At 35.2% G+C, this 27414-nt stretch overlaps 1 protein-coding gene across 1 annotated transcript; it reads right to left on the bottom strand.

Moving 5' to 3' along the window:
* Window positions 1–587: 587 nt before the first annotated feature.
* Window positions 588–24268, bottom strand: GALNT3 (polypeptide N-acetylgalactosaminyltransferase 3). Its single transcript, XM_081143206.1, has 10 exons — window positions 23665–24268; window positions 19265–19437; window positions 14832–14981; window positions 12923–13157; window positions 12302–12419; window positions 10605–10805; window positions 8495–8626; window positions 8185–8286; window positions 3762–3914; window positions 588–2877 (listed from the first exon to the last, which is right to left on the bottom strand). The coding sequence occupies exons 1-10, from the start codon at window positions 24177–24179 to the stop codon at window positions 2755–2757; spliced, it is 1902 nt and encodes a 633-aa protein (XP_080999332.1). The 5' UTR covers window positions 24180–24268; the 3' UTR covers window positions 588–2754.
* Between the last annotated feature and the right edge of the window lie 3146 nt (window positions 24269–27414).

Below are 27414 nucleotides of genomic sequence, written 5' to 3'. Positions count from 1 at the left end.
TATCAAGGCCAATTGTCTGGTAATACAGCAACTTAAAAGTTACCATGATTGGTTGTAGTTATAGGCAATTTTAGTGTATTGCTTATTTTCTCCTATGGTTGTGTGGTCATATCCCGGTTTTCAGTGATCCCACCCATCAGGTTGACTCCAACAGGTTTGGCAGGATAGCTACCCACTCTAGAGTTCTTGGGACTTGGTCCTCTGGAAGGAAGGCAACATGTCAGGTCTTCTGCAGCATTTGCCACATTAGTTTCAAACTGAGCAAGAGTTCCACAATTTCACACTTGAGTACATGCAAATATCTCAAGTGGATGTCAACAGGGCTTCATAAATAACTTCCTATTAGCATTGTTTCAGAACTCAGACTTTTAAAAGATACTACCCAACCCAGAAGGATAAATTCCTAGTGAAATGTCACTTAAGCAACAGCCTAGGGCTCCCAAATCAGGTAAGAAGAACTCTCCCTTTGAACATATTTAACACAGCCATAAAACAATCAACCTAGTTAATCTAAACAGGTTTTGGTTGGCTCTTGATATGACAACATGTGACTAACACACAGAGGGCACTCAGATTTGTTTTGTTTTGAATATGCTTTACTTACATTCATTTATAAAAAATCTTTGAGAATTTGTTTTCTTAATTTTGTTTTGTATTATGAGATATAAAAAATTCTAAGAGCAATATTTGCTCCTCAATGTTCATTCTAGAGCAGCAATTTTTCATCTCATGGCACATGTAAACTAATTACTAAAAATCCGCAGCACACCAAAAACTATTTTTTACCAATCTGACCAAAGAAAATAGGTATAATTTTGATTCATTCACACTGGACAGCTATTGTTTTGGCTGTTGTTATTTTTTTATTTGACAATCCAAGGAAAAAGGCATCAGTGCCCCTGATTAAATAGTCAAGTACTGCATGTTTAAAAAATTCTTGCAGCACGCTGGTTGCAAATTGCTGCTCTAGAGTAACAAACTGTGAAACAGAAGTTGCACATGTTAGGTGGGTACTAGTGTATATTTCACGATACATATTAGTATGTCATAGTAATAAAGAAATATCTTTACTTATTAAAAAAATAAAATATGAATGAGCTATCATTTGCATCATAAAATATAACATCATGTCACTCATTATACTGTTTCAAAATTATTTGTCTTTCTGTTCCATAAGACCTAAGCTCAAAGGCAATGTAAGCCTTACTCTGCCTATCATAACTTGTCACAAAGTTAGACACACAATAAATGGTACTTGAATTGAAATAAAAATTGGCATTGTAATAAATTAAAGAATGCAGGGTTTTTAAAATGCAATTTAAAAGTTATAAGTAATGAGAAGATGGGACCAATAATTTAAAATTTTCCTTTTGTACAACTGAGGCTCTGCTGGGTTTAAAATATGAAGCCAATCATACTTTACCTCTTAAATAAGAATACAAGAGATCTATATATAAAATGGCCAAAAAGAAAAAAGTTTTAAATCTCCTAAATAAGCACCACACTAAAAAAAATGACTCTATCAGACGCTCAAGGAAAGTTATCAGAACTTCATACAAATTTTTCTAACATCTAACATGAGACCTTCTCTATTCCCAATTTTTTATGCCATGAGTATCAAACGTTTGAGTTTTCCTTAAGAAATATCTGATGGCTCTACAATCAGTGCCTAGAAATTCAGGATACAGAACCCATGCTTCTGCACCTATTATCCATTCTATATTTTATCCAAAAGAGAAAAATACTTACATCCAATGTTATAATAGTAAGGATTTGTTTTATTGTGTTTTCCACATAAAGAGAAATAAGGGGTTTTGGTGAAAAAATATTCATGACAAGGACAATCTGTTAATTGAACAGTAACAAATTGAACTAAATCAGTGACAATAAAATTTAGCTTTAAATGAGTCAAGTATTCTGCATTTAAAATTCATTTTCACAAACACTCAAGATTAGTGAATTTTGGTAAGAAAAAAAGACTAGAACAAAGGAAAAAGACATCTTTTCAACAGATAGTAAGTTATGAAGTTTCTTAAAATTGCGTTGGGAAAACACAGTATTGTTACTTAAGAAAAGCCTTTTCAGAAAGACCTAAGTGCTTCAAGTCAAGTGGGCTTCAGACTAGAAAATATTTTAAAATTTACCGAGAAATTAAAGTGTTAAAAATAGTTTTCTGCTTATTCATTGAATTCCATGTTTAAGGAAACATTTGACATATAAGTAAACAAAAGGAAAAAAAAAAAAAGTTTACTGGCATTTTCATGTAATAAATTCTAGATCTATAAAAATTTCCTGCATTGTATACAAAGGTCAATTTTTGACCTTCGTTGATCCATTTGTATGTAGTTAAAAAAATACAGTATCAAATCTTTCTCCCTTCCCCCAAAAAACCAGAGGAAATATTTTAAGTTGTGAGCGTGTGAATGTCGCTGTGCATATCCTCGAGTGTACAAAACACACAAACATCCCTTCACTGAGGAAATTATCTTCATCATAATGTAAACATCGCTTCCCCTACGTCTGGACATTGCAAAAGAGTCTTTGGTATTATTAATTATTGTGCTTTCAAATGGAAACAAGGGATTTCTGTAGCAATGCTACAGAGGCATTGTAAGATATAAATAAGAAAAATGCACTTGGAATAAGTTACAATTAGCTGCTTTTGCATAATTTTCAAAAACTACAGTGTATGCCTAGTCACAGTTTTATGAGAAAAAATATCTCCTTTTTCAACTCCTTAATTTTAAGGAACACTTAATCATTTTTGCTAAAAATCCATTTTTGGAGTAGATCTGATGGATCGCATGACACTAAGCTTGGATGCTCTCCATTTGCTGAAAGGCACATCTTTAAGAATGGATTATATAGAAGTAGGTCCTAGAATAAAAGGAAACACAAGAGACATTAAGTTTCAAGACTCTTAGTTAACTGATGAACACAAAAACTACTTTATGTTCTCTTCGAAGCTAAAGGGATACCTGTACCTGCCCACCAAATACACACCATTCTCAACTTGTTATCTTTCTAAGATCAACTATGTCTGATAAAATCTTGTTGGTTTCTGGGGTAAACAACACCAGTGAAGCCATTACAGAAGGTATTGCATAAATGAAGAGAGGTACACAGAGCAAGGTCTTGATCAAGTTTTCAAACAAGAAACATTCCATTTATACATATCCATAAGTGACAAGCTCTTTAAAAAATATATGTCATAATAGTCAGTCTTATAATGTTCTTGTATTGCACAAAACAACTTTCAGGTAAGAATTACCAGGTTCCAGCTAAGGCCTAAAATACGTTTTTAAAAACAGAAACAATCTTTTATGTATTCTCTCAGTTCTAGATTCACAAAAAGTACTCAAACAGGGAAGGAAAGAATCAAGCACTTTAGGTAAGAACAAATAATGATTTTCTTTTCTCTCTGCCAAGAAAAAAGGTATACCTATTACAAGACGCATTATAAGAAACTTTAAAAAGACAAATATCGGCAACCATTATTAATAATTCACAGGAGTGTTGATCTGCATAAACCATGCGTTAACTAAGCAACTTTCCAATTATTTTGCTCCTAAGAGCATTTAACTCATAGATATAGTCTCTTTTATCACATGGGTAGACAGACAATAACAAAATTAAGAAAAGCTGAGAAATTCTGATGAATAACATTAATATAATATGTTTTATGTATTTTCCCAGATAAGCAATTAGAGCTATTCAAAACAGGAATTGCATAAAGGGGTGAGTTAACTGCACTGAGGTACCTTTTGAATCTCCCATATCTGTTCTCCAGTGACAACTGTCTTGTGTCCTTTGTAGGTACATTCCTTCAGCTGAACAGGGCCTGAATCAGCGTGGAGACATAATTCCTTCTGGATGTTATGCCGAATTTCTTGTCGAGTAGAGTATTCAAAATACTGTGAAAGAAAAACTGCTGTTACTGACAAAAGCACCCTATATGCTCTGTTGCAAAATAATAGTCCAATAAAAAAAAAAATCAGCAACTTACTGAATAATGAAGTCATGTCCACATCAACAAAATAATACAGTAAAATTGATATCAGAAACATAAGCTGAGTTTTTATGCTAGAAGATACTATAACCCTTCTCCAGCCTATTACCAACAGGTGGTTACTTAATTAAGAAGTTATTGTCTTCCTCCCTATATCAGAAATTGGAAGTTATCAAGCAGGATGGAAGCTAGGGCAGGTACTCCATAGAAAAGGGCCTACAGAGCAAGAACAAGCACCTTAACTGCCTTTTCCTCTCTACAAATGATCCTTCTCTCTGAGTCACCTCAATCTCTGGCATTTTTACTTAAACTAGGAACATTTAAAAGGGGCAAATCTCCTTTCCTTGTCTATAAGATGGGTAATATAATAGCTCCTACCCCTTAGGGTTATAAAGAGAAATGGGATAATACATGCAAGCCACAACAATGACTGGCTTATGGTAAGCATTCAATACACTTTAGCTATTGTTACGTACTATATGGATGCTTCTTTCTCCCCCTACGTCTAATTAATTCGTCCCTCCGTCCCACTGCACTTTTCTCTCAGATGTTATCATCTCACCCATCCTGACTTCCATATCCTCACTTCTCTTGTTCAGGCACTCAAAGCCTCTGCTGCAACACCTCCAGTTATGTCCAATTTCTGCTCCTAAACTTCAACTCACTCTGCGGCCTGAGTAAATGGAAACTCACACAGCTTCAATTCACTGTTAGCCTTTTATAATATATATTTGATTTGCTACCTCCCTTGCTAAAGTGAGTCACTGCTGTTGCTAAGATAAAGTCCACACCCCTTAATTGGTACATGAAACTTCCATTTTCAATCTTTTATCAGCCACTGCCCCAATTATATCCTATGCTCCCTTCACACAGTTCTACCAATGCAGAACATGTGGATCCATAACTCTAAGACTTTGCTCTATTGTGCTTTGCCTAGAATATCCTTCTGGATCCTTCCATGCCTAGCTAACTTCTTTTTATTCTTCAAAAGGCCAATTCAAATATTACATTCCATTTTTATGTGTCCATGATATTGTCCTCCTGCACAAAATTACACCCTTTTCAGTGTTCCCGTAGTCTATCAGAGATAACTTTTATTGCACTCTATTGGAATTGTGTGTGTAGCTAGCTGGCTTCCCCACAGACCAAAGTCAGGCAGTGTAACTAGTAATAACATTCATTACAAATCAAAGATTTCATAATGTTGACATACCAAAGATAAAATAACTGAATACAATTGATTTTCAGTAATGAAATAATTCATCTTAGCACGAATATTTATTGAGCCCTTATTATGTTCTAGGCAGAGACTATTCTAAACCCTTTATGTGTATTGCTGCAGACACTCTACAAACATTAGTTGAATTAATCTTGAGTTCCCTTGGTTTTAGTCTCATGCTTAAATTACCTCCTTCCACAAATATAATGTCAGTCATTTTTATAACTGAGTTCTTCAGAAGGAGACATTGAAAGAAAATAGGTTTAGATCAAGAAAACAGCACTCTGGCTATACATCTTTATGAAAAATAAATCTTAGGATTTCAAAGATGGTAAGAAAGGCTGTAGAGTATTTCACTTCACTCATATATATATTTTTTTAATCATTAAAAGGCATGTTATAAGGAATGGATAATAGTTGAAGATACTTAGGCAATAAAGAGTACATAATTAGCTAGCTGAGAATATTGGCTAAACTTGTAACTTAGGACCAGGATGAAATACCCTGGAAAAGAAAGTGGAAGAAGCAAAACATTGTGTTCAAAAGCCATAATGGCCTAGACTGCACTGCACAGTTTATTTGTCAATTTAGTCACATTATCAAAATATTTTTACTTGGCGTATACAAATACTGTTACAATGAACTTTTATGTTATTAAAATATTATATGGTCAAAACAGTAGGAAAGAGCATGAAGAAATGGTTAGATAATATCTCAGAAATGTTTAGCCCTTGAAACTAAAATCTGCAAAGTAGTTTAAATGGGAGGCTTGATTGAAAATAAATTTAAAGGAAACAAACCAAAATAAAATCAATGGCTAGGTTATGGTGATAGAAACCAGAGTTTTCTTCTTAAACATAAACCAGAAAATAATATCCTCTTGCTCAAAACCCTCAGATGGCTTCTACCACAGTCAGAATTAAGTCCAGTTAAGAAGGCCTGTGAAGCCTGCATGACCAGGACCCTCAATGATGCCTCTGCCCTCATTTTCCACACTTCTCTTTTGGGACCACTCTGCTCCAGTCGCACGGCATTCTGGGTGCTCCATCTACCTGCCACTGGGCCTTTGACCTTGCACTCCCTTTGACAGGATGCTCTTCCCCTGGAAAATGGTTCCTCTCTTAACTCCTTCAGGCCTCCACTCTAGTTCACCTTCTCAAACAGGTCTTCCTGAATCTTGAAAATCACCCCCCAACACACACACACGCATGCTTTTCCCCTTACCCTGCTTTATTTTCCTTCATACACAAAATCACATATTTCTTATTTTCCTTTCCTTCTAGAACACTAGCTCCACCAGATCAGGGACTTTGTCTTTTTCACTATTATAACTGCAAGTTACATTATAGTCTCTAAACAAATATTCATTGGAAGAATATGTGAATTATTTCTCCAGAGACAAACTATAAAAACATCTTTATGGTAATGATGAGAAAAACTGATAAAACAATGTATAAAATATATCTTCAAGTCTTATGATAAAAATAAATGTAATGCTAGAGAAAGCATAAGGGAAATTTATTAAGTGTTTACATTTAGTGATAAGATTTTTACAAATGAGGAAATATTCATTGCCCTTAATTTTTACTAGCATAATCCAGTGTTATTGCCAAAAGAATGGAATTATTATACAATTATTTTTCTTCTAATAGACAGAAAAATATGCATATATATGTATACACATATACACATATACGTGTGTTTGTGTGTATCTCCATCCCATTTCAGAATTACATATTAACCATCCAGCCATAAACCCTGTTCACTAGCTATGGCTTCCGGGCAACTGAATCATCTGCTCTCAGTGGATTGATTGGTTCAGATGAGTAACAATTGGAAATAAATTAGATGAGGCTAATGAGTAGGGGAAAACATGGAAGAACACAGACTCTTTCTTCTTAAAACTGACATCATCAAGGTCCCATCCTGTTAAAACAGGACATCGTATTTAATACTATGAAAATCCTCCATAAACATCTTCAACTCTACACCAAAATACCTACAATTCCCAGAAAAAAGAAATACCAGCTCCTGTCCTTAGTATCCCTTTCTTCACAGACTTCTTGTTCTATTCTCATTCCCAATAGCCAACTCACTAACTCCTATGTATCTTTCAAAACATGTTTCCAAATGTCATCTTTCCCCAAAAAATGTACAGACACCTAGTCATACAGATGCCCTTCTCCACACCCCCCGAGCACTCTGAACACTTTATCCCAGACCTCGTCATCCTGACTGCAACCGCTGGTTTTGAAATATAGATTTCCTGAAGGAGGGGTCACTTCATGAATTTGTTAGATTAATAAATGGAAGAGAGAGTCTAATCATTCCAGGAGTTCATTTGTAAAAGGCAAGGAAAGAAAAGTGAAAACTGGAAATTATATTTTAGTATGTTCTCTACCCATAGTAGGCCAAATCGTGACATTTGACCTGAGCCTAAATTGGTAAAAACAGTCAAAAAGTGGTAACACGCAGAGATGTCATCAATCAAAAAGAATCAAGAACATATCTTTTTTTTTTAGAACTTTCATTATGGCCCACCAAAATAACTTAAAATGCTGCTCTTTGGGGATTAACATGATGCAGTTCACTATTGAATCCAGTTAAATATAGCCTTTATGTACAATTTTGCAAAATCACCATGCCAATCGTCACACAGTATCAAAATTCCACATAAAAGATCTCATTCTTTATTTCAAAAGGCATTATTCCATTATTTTCTCATTTGCCTTTCTACTGAATAGGTAAGCAACTTCTAATTATTTTCAGAGCCAGAGTGAAAATCAAAATAAAGCACTATACAACTTCAATATAAATTGCCAAACTTAATCTAAAAACATTTCACACACCAGTTACATAAATATAAAAATGATTTAGGACTTCTGAAAAATATGCAACAACTTCCTTGTGTTTGTAAGGACTAATGAGAAAGGAGGATTTGTAATGCAGGACTCACCTGGTTTCCCCCAAGTCCATGACACGTATACAAAATTAATGGCTTGCCTCCTTGGTTATTTTCTCCAACATCCAGACATAAAGGCCGACCAACACTTTTAATCTAAAGGAAAATTTTCGAGTTATAAATTTCTTTTAACTCCATGTGGTTTCTATATTTCTTCAATTGATTTCAAGAAGTAGTGTAAACAATAATAGTGTAAAAATCTCAAAAGCAAACAACTAGAAAGTATTTCAGCAATTTCCCCTGAACCACATAAATGTTGGTGGCAAGGAGTATACCAAGTAAAAAGGAACAGGAAAATACTCACATATCCAGATATAACAGGATTAAGGTCTGGCACATATACTTCTGGATAAATATTGTGCAGATACCATGTAAAATTTTTACATTGAAGACGGTGCTTTATTTCCAATCTTTTTGAAAGATCGCCAAATGATTTCTGGAGAAAATTGACAAGTGAAGGGAAGGCTTAACCAAATCAGCACTGGTAAAGAGCTTCAAATGCTACTATTAGTATTTATCTTTAGGTCTTAGAAAAATTTCTGGGCTAAATGCAAGATGACATTTAACTGTTACTCACCATTCATTCAGGCAAGTATGCCGGCCTGCTTATTTCTGGCTTCAAAGAGAATCAGGTACAACCACAGTGCTGACAAAGTTCTGTTTTATTCTTCCTATGACCACAACCTCCCCCATGGGACAAAGATCTCTAGCAAAATGCTATGAGCAAAGAAATGGTAGTGGGAGCATTCAAAACTGACCCCAAAAATGATCTGTAAAGTGAGGTGTGAGAAAGCAGGTACAGAGAAAGTGCCCCCACGTTACATAATTTATACCTTTCCTCCAGTCAAGGTCACAAAAAACAACATAGTTGGTAATAATTTTTTCTAACTTTATGGGTGTAGCTTATTCCTAACAAAATCCCTAGTAATATCCTAGCAATAACAACGTATTGGTAGAAAAAGGCAAGTTTTTAATCAACTGCATTTTATTTTCCTTTATGTTAAGGGACTAAGCAAACAACTTTTTTTTAAAAAGCACTATTAAACTGTAAAGGAATTTAGTCTGTAGGAAAAATTTTAAAGAAAATTATATTTGGTACCTAAATATATGAAAAGGTAAGTTCTCGAGCTTTTCAATTCAACTACAGAAAGTATTTTCCCTGCCAACTTCAAAGTCTTGAACCCAGGTGTTTTAGCAAAAAGTGTAAAGCTTTATAAAGGACTTTTTGCTAGCTAACGCATTTTACAATGTAGATCTGTTTGTCCTGTGGTAAAAACAGGGGTTTGCTTGCTGACTCTCCTCTTTGTGGATGACAAGAGAGCATAAGCCGTATGTAGCACCTACTTGCATCTTAGCCAAGCACCCTTGTACTGTATACAGTCTGCCCAATTTGTCTTGGTGGCCTTGGGTAAAAAGACAGCAATCTAACCCAGCAGTGCTCTGACTTTGCATCCTTCTGACACGTTACATGGAGACACTGGAGGCCAAAAAAAAGTTGAAAAAAAGAGGTAACTAGATCTTATGATAGTCAATATGTTGATGCCCTTTAAACCCAATATACTACCCCCTCCCCACAAATCGGCACTGTTTCTTCTGGAGGGTTAGGTGCCATTCACTAAAGCATGTTCTTAAATGGTCAGGTTCATTTACCACATCCAATATGAAAACGATTGGAACTCAGTTCTCATGTATTAGGCACCATGATTCTGCAGAGCTTTTATCTATGGCAGGTCAATAACAACAGAACCACCACACATTTGTTAGCACGTATTTCCTTATTTCACGGCCACTCTGGGAGATAAGCAAGTATTTCCTCTCTTAAGAAGGGGAAGGACAGAGAAGAGAATTACTACACCCCACATCCAGCCAAACTCTCAACCGCCTTATGAAGGAAGTGCCGTCCCTAATGAACAGTCTCAAAGGGGCTTTGCCAAGGTGGCCCCTCCAGTGTGTAGTGGAACCAGAACTTGAAAAAAAAAAAAAAAAAAAGCCTTGATATTCCTGGTTTATTCTCCAGCCACATTCTGGCACGTCTCTATCTCTAGTTCCAAAAGTCACTTAGCACACCTTGATTTAAATGTTAATCATATCACCTAAGACCAGTTAAAAACAGTTCCACTTAACCTTATTTTGTTTGAGAAAAATATTGAACCAAGGCAGTTACAAAACTAAATGGCTTCCAAAACTAAAAAGAATACCATCAAGGAGAATGCTTAAATCTTTAAAAAGCAGTTTACTGAATTTTACTTTAAAAAGATTAAACTGGCATCGTATATATTTTAAGAGTTAAAAAAGCAAGCTTCGAAAACAGCTTTTTAAAATATTTCCTACTTGAGTTGACTCAAATAAGTAAAAGAACATGAGAACTTGGGAGTGGATTTTTATTGTAATTTAATTACTTAGCTCTAACTTACTTCTTTGACGATTTTTGCTGCATCTGTGTTTCTCCTATAAAATATTTCCTTGTAGTCATCCATCCAGACTTCTGCAAGGCGAACTTGGTTGCGAGCAATCACCTGAGTGCCTTTTGGAAAGCTATGAGGGCTTTTGCTGCGAAAAACATGTCCAACAACAGAGCAAGGCATAATCTCCAACTGCCCACCACATTGCCATACCTGATAATTAATGATATTTGTTTAAATTTACAGTATTTTAGGAAAATCAAAGTGTTGCTTTTAAGTTCACCTTTAAGATAGTAATAAAAGCAAAATATAGAAAAGAGGTTTAGCACAACTTCACAGATACTCTCTGCCCCTGTCCTCTCAGCTTAAGTTCTTACATATAAAGAACAATTTTATTAAATGGTATACTAAAGTCAATAAAAGCATATTTTCAGAAATTTAACAAAATAATGATCTTAGAAATTCATAAAAATGAATCCTCAAACTTCTTTTTTGCAAACAATTATGCAAGCTCTCTAAAATACACAGAAGACCAAAGGCTCTTCTGCATTTCACTCTGTCTTCTTATATAACTTATATGGTTACTTCTCCTGAATAGTCTCTCTTCTGTGGCATGAACTAGCAGTCTCGGATAAATGAACCCACACTGTATAATTCCCTGCATATTCAATTTTTGGTGAAGACAACAATTCCGGATAGTCATTTTTACCAGAGTAAAATCTACTAAACTTATAAAGTAATTGATCATTATAAAAAACTCATACTTATTTAGAGGTAGTAAAAACAAACAAACAACTTCCTTGCATTAATTCTAAATAAAATGGCAAATCATTATATCACTATCTTGACAATCAGTTCTGCAATAATTAATCACTAAGCAAAAAATCTAAAATAAAGTTTAATAGTATGTGCTAGTATTAGGGCAAGTGATCAAATTCTCTTTTATTTTTTTTCCCTCTTTAAAACAAGTGAGAAAACTCAGAGATATGTTCAATTCCACAAACTGTGCTTGAGATCTAACATGTGTTTGGGGTTGGGAATACTGAAATGAACAAAACAAGACCCCTGCCCTTAAGCAGTTCAAACTTGGCTAAGATCGTCACTGCCATTATGTGATGGAGTCAGAGCCAAAACTTAAATCTTCTAACTCCTAGTTCAGTTATTTTTCCACTATATTCCAGCCTAGGGGATAAAAATGAATGACAAAGTCATTGCAGAAAATGAATTCATGAAATCAAATAAGTACATGTGGAGACCATTCAAAGCCTTTGTTTCTCATATTAACTTTTCATATGTATGGGAGCAGGGGGAACCTCATTTAATCCAAAGAGTTAAGTTCAATGTCCTTTAAAATTATACATAAATGTTTTTCCATTCTGACTCCCTTGATAATCAACTTATTTCCTGAAGCACTAGATTTAATTATATTTATCTTGGCTGGAATTCAGTAGCTACAAGTGCATTAATTGGTGTTATTGCCTGGACACAGGCATTTAACTGATTCCTCTTGTTACATTGGCAGCAACGAATAAATACATTAAGTTACATTTTAAAGGGAAATATCCCATTCTAAAATTTCTAGCAATTAAATTTTAGAAAGCACAAAAAGTAAAGACTGCACACATCCATGGTAATCTATATCACCCCATTAGAACTAAATATATATTTCATTGTTTTATATATATGCTATGTTTATAAACTTAACTTACTCTGAAAGACATTTCTATGTTTTCACCTCCCCAGATTTCCATTTCTTCATCATAAGTTCCAATATATTCAAAGTATTCTTTTGATATGGAAAAAAGACCTCCTGCAAAAGTGGGTGTTCTGAAAAATAATCCATTGTCACACTTTATTATATATAATAAAACCCAAGTAAGAAAAAAGAACATATTTAAAGAACTGAATCAAATTCGCAAGCATATTAAAGAGAGATTTTGAATTTCAAAGCTCTTACATAGATTAGTAAAAACTAAAAATTCTACCTTCAAAGTCAAGTTGGGGAGGGGGTACTTTAAGTAACCTTCCTCAACAGAGTAAAATTATTAAGTATCTTCTAACCGAGCTTAAAGATTCTTAAGTAATAATTATGAAGAAGGCGTAATAGCTCACTTAATTCTAGCTCTTACTTAGTAGCATCATGTGTAAGTACATAAATAAATGAATTCTCTATTCGCTACATCTAGTATGTGTGTATTCTTTATTTTGTTAGGGTGAATTACCTTGGAGGCAATTACTGTAAAAAGCAAGGCCTGTATACATCTTCAAATAATTGAAATATATCTCTATATATACATATACATATATGACTTTGTGAGCAATCATCTTACTTAATTGGGTAGGTTTCATCTTTCCTTCTTTGCTTCTCATGATCAGGGAGTGCTTCCCAGCCGAACGAAAGGCTCCAGTCAAAATTTCCGCGGTTATGGTTACCTCCGTAAGGAGAAGGTTTGTTGAATTCAAATGTGTTCATATCTATGGATGCGATGTCTGGACTCACAACGGCAGTGTAGTTCTCAGCTATTCTGGCCAACAAAGGTTCTAACCAACCATAAAAACACTCACCTGGAAGGAACACGATTTTAATTAATTCAATGAAAACAGAACTTTTTCTTTTGTTTTGGGGAAGTGGGTTTACAGAGAAATGAGGACAACGTCATTTGTGTTTTGAACATTTACACGGGGGGGGGCATTTCTCAAGGTCTCTTGTGAAAAAGAGATTAGGGTGGGATTTAAAAAGTGAAGCAAGATTCAGCATTGTTAGGGAAACTTTCCTACAGGCGATGATCTGTTTTTCACCTTAGAAAGGGAGCAAAATGATACTGGTGTACTTAAGTTCCAGATGAGGTCTTTCTCTTTCTAATGGGCCATGAACCTAAGATAACTTTTTGCTGATTCATACCACCTAGGCCCAGATGGCTTCTGATTTACTTAAACTTGTCTCCCTGAGTAAAACACAGTCATCAAAACTTTCATTTCTCTGACTGGATCTTAGGAGAAAGTAAGTCAAGAAGTCAGAATAGTCTCCTTTTAGCAGTTGGAGAAGACGGCACATTCAAACCTCTCCCAGCCTTAATGGAAGGTGGGGCAAAGGAATGCTCTGAAAGTTGGGGGCCCCGGTCACAGGCCAGGCTGTCTCACAAAACACACAGAGTTCAGGAGATGCCAGCCTGTGCAGTCCTCCTCGGGGCTCCCATCCAGGGCAGTTCCGCAGTCATGGTCCAGGAGGACACCAAACACATTCGCCTGGAGGTGAAGAATGCCCAGTCTGACATTATAGTAATTTTGGACCAAGAGAGGGAAGATTGGAGAATGGACCCTTTCCTTTTAAAATCACCTCTCTTAGATTACCTTACATCTCTCTTCATTGTTTAAGTAGCTGGTGTTGAGAGAATACAGGATGTGTTAGTTCTAAAGAGACTCCAGCAAATCCACAAGAACGCCTGTGAAAATTAGCGTAAGCTTGATACCATTTGCTGGGTCAAACACAACCAAGGGCTGGCAAATTCAAAACTACACACTCATACAAAAAGTAACACCCACTAAACTTAGAGCTGAAGGGACGAAGGGACATTTTAGTAATACCTAATGTGTACATTAAATATCGACTCTAAAAATACCTTTCAAATACTTTATTTAAAATCATTGACACTGAAAACAACAACAACATTAAAAGACATAGGAAAAAGACCCAGCAGCAACAAAACCTGACAACGTTCATGGGAGAGATACCAGAAGTTGGGAGGGGGAACCCCTAACTCGGCACAAGAAGGAGTGTGTGAATCTTTGGTGGGGAAAAAACAAAACTGAAACACACAACTTAAAAGTGCTAGTACAGGGACAAAGTTTAATGAGAGGGTTGACTACATTTAAGCAAATAAAACATTCACTCATTTTAAATTGTAGGAATCAAGAATAATAAGAAAACACACACCACACTTTTTTGTTTTTTTGTAACAGAAAAAAATCCCAAGCAAGGATAACTTGCTGGGGAAGCTGGTCAATGGAAGGCATTCAAGTTGAGGAGCCTTAATCGCCAAGGTAAGAAATCTGCGTAAGTGAAAGGAAGTTCCCATGCAGAGCTGTAATCGGCTTGGGCTGTCATTGCTATAATCACCAGTTGAAAATGATGTTAAAGAAAACGCAATTAGGTGTTTAAAGAAAAGGCTTCCTTACCTTTTAAATTAGGGGTTAGGGGAAGGAAAAATGTTACAACTATGTCTACACATATATACTTACAGTGAGCATCTAAAAATGTGAGCGTTTCAGCTGTTGCTACCGTTGCTCCTAGCAACCGCGCAGTGATCAGGCCTTTTCTCTCTCTTTGTCTGACTATTTTTACTATAGAAAATTGTTTTACGTATTCCTCTAGTTTGTCATGTAAGTGCTCTGTAAGAAAAACAAATCAGGATTAACTCTTCTTAAGTTTATTTTCACACATGACATATGAAAGCTAATAAAGAAACCGCAGGGCAATCAGACCTCCACATTCATAACCTTAACAGTTACACACACATTCTTCCGTTAAGATGAAAATTATATCTTTAACTCTTAATGGAAAAAAAAAAAAAGCTATATATGCAAACCTTAACTTCTGAACTACTGTAACATATAACATTTTAACACATATTCTGTATATGCCATATCAATACTTTGGGGCAAAATGAGAGACTTCAAATGGAGTGGACCCCAGGAGTTAGGAAAACTCATTTAGAGGTCTGAGAAAGTTAACTAAGGGAGTAAAGAAACTAAGTTTGGCCAAAAAGATATTGGACACTTTTAAAAATTATTATTAAATTTGGAAATTTGAGGAAAAATGCCAAGTATCAAAAGGATTCTCTGATACTTAGGCAGTGACCAAAATGATTTAAGACCAAAATGTTGGGCAAAAGCGAGGAAGGAAGTCCAGAACAACAGCAGTTTGGGAATATTTCTACAGTCAGCAGAACATTTTCTAAAGCTTTCGAGTCTCCTGACACAGAATTTTTTCCAGTAAAAATACGAAAGAATAAGGGAGCATGTGAATCAGGAATGAAGCTAAAAACAGGCAAAATTTTAGTAATAGATGCATAATTTAAGATATTCAGTATTCCAATGTGGATGAGAATGAGACACATTATAAGCAGGAGTCAAGACAGTAGGTAAAAGAAAACACATTCATCAGGTCAGTCGTTGTTCATATTTTTAAACAATTTCTTAAGCCCGCTTTCCAAAATTTTGATTTCTTGTTGAGTATATAATGCAATTCTTCCAGTGGGCTTCTTGGGCCCCTAGGGTAACCTCAAAAATATTAGGGAATATTGAGAATGTAAATAATGTCCTATGGTAGATGTTTGCTTCTGTCAGATTTCAGAAATAAATGTAGATGGCTTCATCTGTGATTATGTATGTCTTTTCTGTCCTCCAGTGGTGCAGATACGAGAGCTGCTTATTTAAAACTTAAACATTCATAAAGGAAATGAGAGTCTAGGAACAATTTTAGTGGAATACAAATCTAAACATTATTGTCTCAGAGTAATAAGATTAACTTTTTAAACACCTTCTAAGTACCTCAGAGTGAATTTTCTGGAAGACAAGCAGGACTGTAATCTGTCTTAAAAATATAATTATGGATATTTCTGCTTTAATCATAGACTTGTAAAATAGAAACATAAAATAAAAACATTTCAAAGGTATTAATGTGGATTTTTAAAAATCAGAGTCACTACAGATTTCACAAAATAAAAAAGTCCCAATATATTGTTTGAATTTAAAAATGTTTTTATTTACCTACACTTTCCAAACTTCCTATAAGTTCTTATCTGCCCCCTAAATTTAGCCCCCATCTACAGCCCAATTTTTGTGAGGTTAAGAGCACAAAGATATGAAGTCAGACCTCCTGGGTTCAATTTATAGCACCACTACTTTTAGCTGTGTGACTAAGGTCAAGTTATTTCACCGTTTTGTTACTCAGTTTCTTTACCTATAAGATGGGGATGATAGGATTTACCCTCACAGATTGTTGGGAGGGTAAAATGAGAGGTTATTATACAACTAATGCACTTAAGACAGGGTCTACACCTGGCCTGTGCTCTGTAACTGCTGGTTATCTTTTGTTTTGCTATCGTTGGTATTTAACTACGTCTGAACTGTTACTTAATTATCCACATATTTATGCTGCTTTTCCCTAAGCCAGTTGAAATCAGGGACTGTGGTTTCTACTTCATAAGCTACTTAAAGCAAGTAGGGACACATTTCCCACAGCGGATATTATTCACTAGACAGCTATTTGATTCAGTTATACACATTACGCTAGTATGCAAAGGTAGCCCTCACCAAGAAAACTGTTCCAAATCTATTGTTAATTGCTATAAAGAATAATAAAAATATTCAGATTGTTTTGAGCAAGCAGTCCTACTTCTAACTTATCCAAATATATAATACAAAAGAAGAAAAATAACAGAAGCATAAGGATATTCATTGCATGTAATGTAGAGTAACAATGTAAGGTGAATAAAGGTGAATGGTTACATAAAACGCATCTAGTCCACAACTGTCATTAAAATAAAGTTTTGGCCTGGCCAGGCGTGGTTCAGCGGTTGAGTGTCGACCTAGGATCCAGGCAATCGGGGTTCGATTCCCGGTCAGGGCACATGCCCGGGTTGCGGGCTCGATCAATGACTCTCTCATCATTGATGTTTCTATCTCTCTCCCTCTCCTTTCCTCTCTCTGAAATCAATAAAGATATATTTTAAAAAGATAAAATAAAGTTTTGAAGGTAAAATAAATGAGCTAATAACAATGTTATGTGACATGCCAGATTTCAAAACTGGATTTCTGACATGGGTCTAATTAGATAAACATTCTGTACTTACTTAGACAGTGATTTTAAAAGGAAAAGTTTAAAATGATTGAAACGGAAGGATTGTGAAGGAATGTCACTTTTCATTTTGGCTTTCTTTAACTCACTTCCTTTTCTGGTGCAATTGAAGAATAACGTTACCTTCAACTGAAGGCTTAGAAGTAGCCTTGCTGTGTTCTTGTTGTCTCACTACTTGAAAAGTCAAGCAAAATAAAATCATCTGAGAATGACCTTAGAGAAACCAAAGAGGGAACGATCTCCAAGATAAAGTGGTTGTGGTTTTTTTAAAGGTAAAATATATGAGATGTATGCAGAAGTTAATCAGATGGCACTTTACACGCTATGGGCTGCGGTCCAAACAGAAAGAAGAAGAAAAAGTTCAGAATAGATGAGGCAGTAAGTAAAGTAGTTGGTTTCAACTGAGTGGTAAATTAGCCCAGGTGACAGGGTTCAAGACTCCACTCAGAGATCTGCATAAAGTGTGTGACTGTATGTAGAGGACTTGAAGTATAAACCTTTCCCACTTGGTAAACACGTCTCACATCCAAGTCAAAAACCTCCTGGTGATAAGCAATCTTATTCCACCTAGATGTTAATGTAACTTGAGAACATAACCTCAATTCACTGAGATTTTATTTTGAAACCGTAGGAGTGTTTAGAATTATATATAGAAATAATTAAATAATTGTATATTAAAAATAAACAGGTTAATAATTTTATGCTTTATTCACTTATTACCATTTCTGAGGTCTCAACACATCTTGCAATTGATGACGTGTCACTTAATCCACAATACCTTTTTTTTTTTTTTTTCTCATGGTACATAAAGTAATGGTTTATCTTATCACAGATGTTGCTTTGAATTTGTGAAAGAATATCTACCCCATTTTACAGATGAGTAAGCAGCTAATTAGTCTTGGAGCTGAAATCTGTCCTCAAGGAATCTGGCTCCAAACTATGGCTCATTCAGGAATACATTTTGTAATCACTGAAACAATCTATATCTGTTTGGTATTTAAAATGCTTGTAATGTTTGAAAATTTAGCACATTAGAGTATTTGTCAAATTAGCGTTGTGATTCCAATTTAAAATGTGTAATTTAGTAAGTGCTTCTTGACTTGTAATTTTAAGTAGCTATGTATTAAAGAAATTGGCTAACTGCAAACAATATTGGAAAATTTAAGAGCCAAAATAAAACAGGATGTGGTGATTCAGTGATTTTTAACTAGTTATTAATTACATATTTTTATATTAACTCATCTAATTTTCAAAACAACCCTAAGAATTATGTACTATTTATGTATTTCCTCAATTCTAAACTGCACAATTGAATACTTCTTATAATCAATGGCATCTAAGTTTAACTGGCTGTGAGGGGGTATACTAGAGGTATATAAACTAATTATGTACCGTACAATAAATTTGATGAAATATAGCATTTTTTTCCATTTTACAGATAGTGAAACTGAGGCATAGGGAGGTTAAATAACTTACCCAAGTTACATTGCTGGTTAGGACGAGAACTGGGATTCACAACAAGGCAACCTGACTCCAGGCTCAAATCTGTGTGCTTAACAACTATGCCTTACAGTAAAGGTGTTACATTGGGACTACAAAGTTATGAATAATGGTGTTTTATACATTCCTGAGCTGTAAAATATTTAAATATGAAGACCCTTGGATTCTACTTTCACCCACTATATATACCATCCAAGCTATTCTATTCAAGCTCTCAAATGGCATACAGAGAGTACAATATAACTCAGTAGACTTTGGAAAACACCACATGGATTTACTTGGGAAACAATCTAATTTGCAAGTGCTTTCTTACCATCTACACTAGCATCATCCACCAAAATGATTTCCTTCAGCAGTATGGCAGGTGTAGAATAGAGCACACTGTGGACAGTTCTAAGTAGCGTGGACCACGCTTCATTATGAAAAACTATTATGACACTGGTGGTAGGCAGGGGAGGACAGCGCTTAAATTTTTGTTCAATACATCTAGAAAAAGTCAAAGTAGAAGAAAAATTATGAATTTTATTACTTTATTTCACAGCTATACTATTACCAAAATTATTTAACTTTTATCATTATAGAAATGATAGTGAATAGTTTTGTTGTGTTTTGTTTTGTTGTTTTTTACTATGTAAGATGATCTTAATGCTACGTAAACATAAGTAGATCAAAACAAAATTTTTCACAAGCAGACCACTCACCCAGAGATCACGTCCACTGATAAGGCTTACGTGTCAAGGATGAGAACATGCGACTGTAAACTTTCTCAACAATATAATTTTAAATACAAATAACATTTTAAATAAGGAAAATAACCTACAAGTGAGACGACCCTGTAAAAACGGCAAATACTTGTAACTGGTCAAATAAAAACCAAGCTTTTCTCTTTCCTTGTAGAAATCATACATATTTCTTATTTGTAATTTTTTTAACTGCAATTTTATTAAATAGTCATCTTTGTGCAGATTATCTTAAATTAGGTATTTTCATAAGCATGTTAATATTTTCCAAGCTTATTTAATGAATTTAATCAATCTATATTTGAACCAAAAGAGAAAAAATAGCTTACTATAAACCTGTTTTTTTATAATTTTCATCATTCAGCAAAACTTAAGTTCCTACCATATGCCATATCCCTGCTGTTAAAGATTTTGCTCCAATAAGCCAATCTATTGTTTAATTAAATGAGCCTGGGCATTTTAAATATTTAAGAGAAAAAATTAGAAATTCAAAATAAAAGTCCTAAATCCATGTTAAAAGTCCTGTGCTCCTGTTGCCACATGAAATATTGATAGGCACAAGGAGAGGGACCTTAGTAGTTTTTGACTGATTAATGTTTATAGCTATCTTAGCTATAAACATTAGTTATACATTTATCTTGAATTCATTTTTATAACAATGCCTTCCTCAGTGAAAATAATGAGGCATTGGGGTGTGGGTGGACCTGTATAGCCTCCAGCCCCCAGCCTACTGCACTGAGGTGAAGGTCAAATGAAACAACATATAGGAGAGGGCTTCAAAACACTGTAAAAGCAAACAAAGTGAACCCGGAACATAAAAGTTGTGCGGTCTAACATAAAGATAAATGCATAAAATAAGTTTAAGTTCACTCAAAAACCATAAATGGTTGTATAATTTTAGACAACAGATTACAAAATTCTCCCATACAGTCCAAAGGCACTATAAGTACAGTGTGTGAACAAGTGCTGGTCAAACACAAAGAGAAGGGAGTAAATCATTCACTCATGGAGATAAGAGCCCAGAACACTTCAGTTGCTTGGCCAGGGCCAATGGGGAAACCAGAGCCTGCGGTATGCTACTACAGGCCCGGGACTGCCACCCCAGAAAAAGATATCCTACTAACTCTGGTTAACTACTTTTATATCCAGGCCTCAACACGTATGTCTTAGATTACTTCTTGAGAGGAGGTCTTTAAGGTGGAATATTTGTAGTGATAAAAAAGAAATTAGGCTGGGAATAAAGTATTGAGAGGGTGTCAACACAACTGAATAGAAAAAATAGAGGAACTGGCTGAGTGAACGTGATTTTGCTTTCTAGTGCCTTTGTTTTGGCAAAGCATAACATACATACATAGTCAGAAGCAAAAAAGCACATTCGTCCTCACTGGTAGATGAAAGCAAAGGATTTATTCTAAACTGAATTTTGGAGAAACTACCAATTAAAAATAATGTCCAAACATAAACTACCTCTTCATATGTACTCTTAATTACACAGAAACCGATGACTAAATTATAAGCTCATATTTTCAGACATAAAGGTTTATAAACCAACATAAACTATAAGCAAAAATTATGAAAAACTCCATATTATAATATTTTCTTTTTTTTAAGGAAAAAAAAATAACCCTATGATTTCTTGTCTTATAAGCATTTCGGGGATTCTCAGGATTTAAAAATTATTTTCCTACATTTGCCATGTGACTAATATAATATTAATCAAGAATTACAAAAAGGTTTTAAAGATTTAAAGTATAAAACTTTACAGAAACACTAATAACATGTTATTTGAATCTTACAACACTTTCTCTCAGTTTAAGCTAGGTTGTATTTGCTTAAATGATAACCACTAATATAAAATAAAAGCATCATGTTATATCATTCATGCAAGTGGTAATAAAATTTCACAATATGACTTTATAAACCTCATTTATTTCAAAACAATTAGCCCTGTTAAACTTATGCTTTAAAACCTGTTTCACATGTCATTTAAAGTAGTGAAATTAAAATAACTTGCCAAAGTGACTGCATATTCCCAGTCAAACCATTTTAAAAATTTGGCGTATAGAATAGTGCTTAATCAATCCCATGACCATAAGGCTTTGGGAGAAACTGGATCTATATTTCTAATGAGCAAGGAAAAGACTAGGAATTCTTCAGAAAATGTGTTCCTTGCAGATATAGGTTAAATTTAAAGTAACAAAGTATTAAATATTCACCAACACTTCACGGTTATAGGTATCTATGCCTATCCAAAAAAAAAGGTTCTTTAGGTGCTTAGTTATTTCTCACATACTTAATGATTAACATTATTGAATATTATTGTAGTTTTTAAATGTTATGTTGGGAGAAAAAAGCTTATCTTGAGCTGACATTGATCGTCATGTTAAAGAATGAAAATCATGCTTCTTCCTTTGTGATCTGAATTGATTTTCAGTCAAGACCTCTCCCCAAATAAGTGCAATATTGCGTTTTAACCTATTAACATAAAAAAACTGTGCCCTGTTATAACAGCTAACATATTTGATAGACATTCATTTGTTTCTTTACACATTCATTTAAAAATGATGAGCAACTCAACCTTGAATCACACCAATTACAATATAGCAACACCCCTGGCCGGTGTGGCTCAGTTGGTTGGGCATCGTCATGTGCATCAAAAGGTGGCGACTTCGATTCCTGGTCAGGGCACATACCCAGGTTGTGTGTTCAATCCAAGTCAGGGCAAGTTCGGGAGGCAACCAGCTGATGTTTCTCTCTCACATCAATGTTTCTCTCTTTCTTTCTCTCTCTCTTTCTCTCTCTCTCTCTCTCTCTCTCTGTCTCTCCCTCCCTCCCTCTCTTCCTCCCTTCTCTCTCAAACCAATAAAAACATATCCTCCGGTGAGGAAGAAAAAAATTTTTTTTAAATAATATAGCGACAGAAATTTAATCTACACAGCTTCAACATTGAGGGACTCGGTTGGAGCAGGTATTTATAATCAGATCATAAATCTAGAAAAATATGAATGAAGCAATAGACCTAAGTCTACCAAAGTTTTTTTCTTCCGGTTCCCTTCCCAAATGTAATTTTATTATAACCAGAAAGAAAAATATGTAGGCATTATTTGCTTACAGTTTGTCTGTCTTTAACTTTTAACAAATCCACATATGGTTTGAAAGTGCTGGAAATTCATTTTAGCTATTTCAGTTCAAACAGAGCATCTGAACACTTCCTCAAAGATAACAAAATGGTTAATTAACTAAGGGGGAACAGCACAGTAGAGGCTGGAGGAAATCTTAATCAAAATACTATATACTTGAAATAAAAATGTAAACAAAGCGACAATAAGAAGCAATCTCAATCTCTCAGAAGCTAAAGGGAAACAAGTCTATAAGACCAGGACTTATTCAACAAAACTCTAGAGAAAGAATCATAGTTGAATTAGTAACTATAACAATATTACCCCTTAAAAGGAAGGTTGTGAAACACAGGGCATTCTGAACTATAATTATAGCATGGAGAGTAACCACAAAGTCTGTGACTTAATTCATAAAATATTGTTATCTAACAGCTCCAAAGTCTTGGCATATTTTTTAATCCCTTCTATTATACTGTAATACACAGAGAAATGGAGACAACTTCCACATTTCCCATAAAAACTGACCCATATTTCTTCCTTAATAGATGAGAAAACTAAAGCATTTCAGAATAAAGATTTATTTGTGGTTCTATAGATGTCAGATCTAGAATTCAATTTTCTAATTTCTAAGACAATAACTTTTCACATCTGCAATGCCTCACCAGGAATAGATCTGAATATCTGGCCTCAAAAACAATAAGCGGAAAATAATTAAAACTGATTAAATAAATGGTAATTGGTGCTTTTATTTATTCCCTTCGGAGTGGCTAAAGAACAAGCAACTTCCTTAGTTAAAGGCCCTTCCCTGCAAACCCTGCTGATAAACAGGAGACAATGAATATTCTTCAACATACTCAGGGGGTCGAGTGTCTGGTCCAAGATCTCGGTGTAAAGAAATCCTGTCACTTGCAAAAGCATTAAAACAGTGTTTTGCTTCCCCACGTTCCTTTTCCTTCTGCTCCTCAGTACTTAGGTTGATCGTCTTGAATGCTTTACCAGAAGCACCAGGTGCATTAGAATCCTGAGGTGGGCGGTCAAGAAGGGGTTTTAGTTCTGCTGCTGTGTAATATCCTTGCAAACAGGGCCTCTCACCAGCATCAATGTTTTGCCTGACAGGTGCTCCTATTTGCATTTTTGGCATTGCATCTTTAATATTGTGTACAGCTTCAAGCATTAAATCAAGCATCTTGTGTTTGTTTTTCATGTTCTTTTCCATCCTTGATTCATCTTTGGAATATTGAACATTTACTTCTCTTTGCATTAAAATCAAAAATATTACAAAGAAAAAAATTACTGCACCAAATTTCCAGAACTTTTTATGGTAATGTCTTTTAAGATGGAATTTCACTAGTCGCTTTAGTTGAGTCATTCTGACATTAAAAGTTTGTCACTTGACAAGTAACAGTTATAGTGTCCTCTTATAATTTTTATCATAGATTTGCTGGCAAGAAGGTTTCATTAAATGGTAATACCTATAAACAGAAATGAAAAATGACATTAGTAGCTATTCATTCTTATCAGCATGGTTGAATTCACTCATTCAGCCAACTCATTTACTTAACAGGAGCTACAAACAACATACTCTTATGGTTAACAAGAATACAAAGATATCTTGCCCTCAGGGGAATTACACTTTTGGAAGAACACAACTGCTATAAGTAACTACAATTTATTAGGACAATAAAATATTAGGGATTTCTCTCCAGTAAAAAATACATTGCTACCTCTGGCAAATAGCTATTATATAATATGCACAAAATTACTGTTATAAATATATTTTGAGTCTAAAATAACAGGCATGTTAACTTAATAATCAAGGGGCTAAAGGACTTCATTAAACTGATTACAAAGAAAGGGGGAACCCATAAGAAAGCAAAGGTTATACTGACAGGTACTATCAGCCATTCATTCAAAATATTGCTTTTTATTTTATGAAGTTTGCCCATAACCTATGAATCTTTCCTCCAACTAAACCAATTAATATTAAAAAACAGAATTACCAACAAGTAAATTGGCATTCTCCCAGATTTGCTGATGTGACAGTACTTGTGAATTCTGACAGAACCAGAAAATTAAGAGCATCTGTTGTTATAAAAATAGCCATTTTCAAATACAAAAACACATCACACAAATACAAAATCTAATAGCAAAAAAAATTGCATTAAACTTTACCTGTAGTGTCTCTAAAGAGGAAACAGAGATCACTGAGTTATAAAAGCAATACTTGGTCTGATAAAATAAATACTGCTTGCCGTTGACCCTAAGAACAGAGCAATATGTTCACTACACCCTAATATAGGCCACCAGGAGCAAAAGATGGGGGCGGGGAGGACATTGATGACAGGCTGAATCAAGTGAGGGTTGATTTTCTCTATGATGCTTAAAAAAAATGTAACGTGAAAGGGTTTTAGTGCACAAATACATACCATGGATCATTACAATTATTCAAGTAATATGTAGGAGTAAGACCTGTCCTTCCTAAAAGCCGGTCCTCCCTCAACATATTTTAAGGAAAATATCATTTATAAAAGTGAAAACTAACACTGACACTTTATTCAGTTTCTCTACCACTAAATTTAAAATAAGAAAACTGCCCAGCCGGGCATGGCTCAGCGGTTGAGCGTCGACCTAGGATCCAGGCAATCGGGGTTCGATTCCCAGTCAAGGCACGTGCCTGGGTTGTAGGCTCGATCAATGACTCTCTCATCATTGATGTTTCTGTCTCTCTCTCCCCCTCTCCCTTCCTCTCTCTGAAATCAGTAAAGATATAAAAAAAATAAAATAAATAAATAAATAAAATAAGAAAACTAAGTTATAAGATGGAGTCTCTGGCCTATAGCAAGAAATTTTAAGCTGACTAAACAAAAATGGTAGAACTTGCATACTTAATTCTATATACTATTTCTAATTGGACTGTTCGCTATATTTTTTTTCAGTGTGGAGTGGACACTGGTTTCAGAAAATACCTCAACTGATGATGTATATTGCCCACAAAAATGAGATGCCTGTATTTCTGAGCTTTGGTTACTTTAAGAGCCTCATGTAAAGATTAAAATGCCCTCCTAAGCTTTTCACATTATTTGGAGCCATGAGTTTGAGAATCACACAACTGTTGTGTAATTACTTATGTCAACTGCTTTTGCTAAGCTGAGACTATAAAATTAAAGATACCTCTTACCTTTAAGGAGCAAAGACTAGTATAATATATGGCACGCCAACAGGCAACCAGAAAGCAGGGTTATATGTGCTATGATGGGAGACTATGAAAGCAACAGAGGGTAAGGGGAAATGTTAGGGGAAATTTCCTAGAGATGACGCTCTTGAGCGGGATCTTGAAAGATAAGCAAACCATGAGAGAGAGGGAATGGCACATGCAAAGGCATAAAAGCAGGAAAAGCCACGGTAAATCCTGAGTACAGCAGAAGGGGGAAGGCACAGGAAACAGGAGGAGGTGAGGCTGGGAGGTCAGTTAAAGGCAAGATAACAAAGATAATTTGGAATCTATCAATTGTGTACTGAATAGATTGAATGGAAAGAACTGGATATTTTAAGGAAGGATCATAATCATATCTATGTTTTAGAACAATCAGTTTCCTCAGCACCAGTAAAGTTGATAGATAACAAAAAAAAATGAAGAGAGTGGGAAGGATGGAAAAGACTGATTCAAAAGAGTCCAGGAAGTGGTATTAAATAGGGCTTGGTGAGCCCCAGCCGGTTTGTCTCGGTGGTTAAGAGTGTTGGCCTGCGGACTGAAGGATCTGAGTTTGAGTTCAGCCAAGGGCATGTACCTCGGTTGCAGGCTTGATCCCAGGCCCCAGTTGGGGTGCATGCAGGAGGCAACCAATCAATGCTTTCTCGCTCTCTCTCTCTCTCTCTCCCTTCTACTCTCTCTGAAAAGCAATGGAAAAATATCCTCCAGTGAGGATTAAATACATACATACATACATACATACATACATACATAAATAGGGCTTGGTGAGAGAAAGGGAAGAGTGGGAGGTAGAAAGGTCAAGTGATGACATTAACAAAGGCAGGGACTACAGGAAGGATAAATTTGGGGTGAGAATTAGGGATATAATTTGTTTAATTTTTGACATGATGAATTTGAGATAATGGTGAGTTCCTATAAGCCAAAAAGATATATGGGACTAAAAATCAGGGAAAAGCTCTGTGCTAGAGATGTTGAGAGTCAGTAGCAGGGTACAGAGAGTTCACCTACAGTATATAAAGAGGCCAGAGAAATAGCTACATTTAAGGGGTGGGAGGAAAAAGAAAAAGCAAGGGAAATAAGAAAAGCAAAGGAAGGAGAGTCAAGTGAAAATAGATTGGCAGATAAAGTGTCCATGTCAGGTGGACTTAGATTTTACAATCTGCATCTTATCCTTGAGAGATGATAATTGTTTCACAGCTGGTTGGTCTTTAAAAATAAACTTCACACTCAGCCAGTGTTGCTCAGTGGCTGAGCGTTGACCCATGAACCTGGAGGTCACAGGTTGATTCCAGGTCAGGGCACGTGCCCCGGTTGTGGGCTAGTAGGGGGTGTGCAAGAGGCAGCTGATCAATGATTCTCTCTCATCACTGATGTTTTTCTTTCTCTCTCTTCT

This window comes from Miniopterus schreibersii (assembly GCF_964146895.1).
Source record: "Miniopterus schreibersii genome assembly, chromosome: 7".
In the NCBI taxonomy this organism is placed as follows: domain Eukaryota; kingdom Metazoa; phylum Chordata; class Mammalia; order Chiroptera; family Miniopteridae; genus Miniopterus; species Miniopterus schreibersii.
This window is presented reverse-complemented; position numbering and strand designations above follow the sequence as displayed.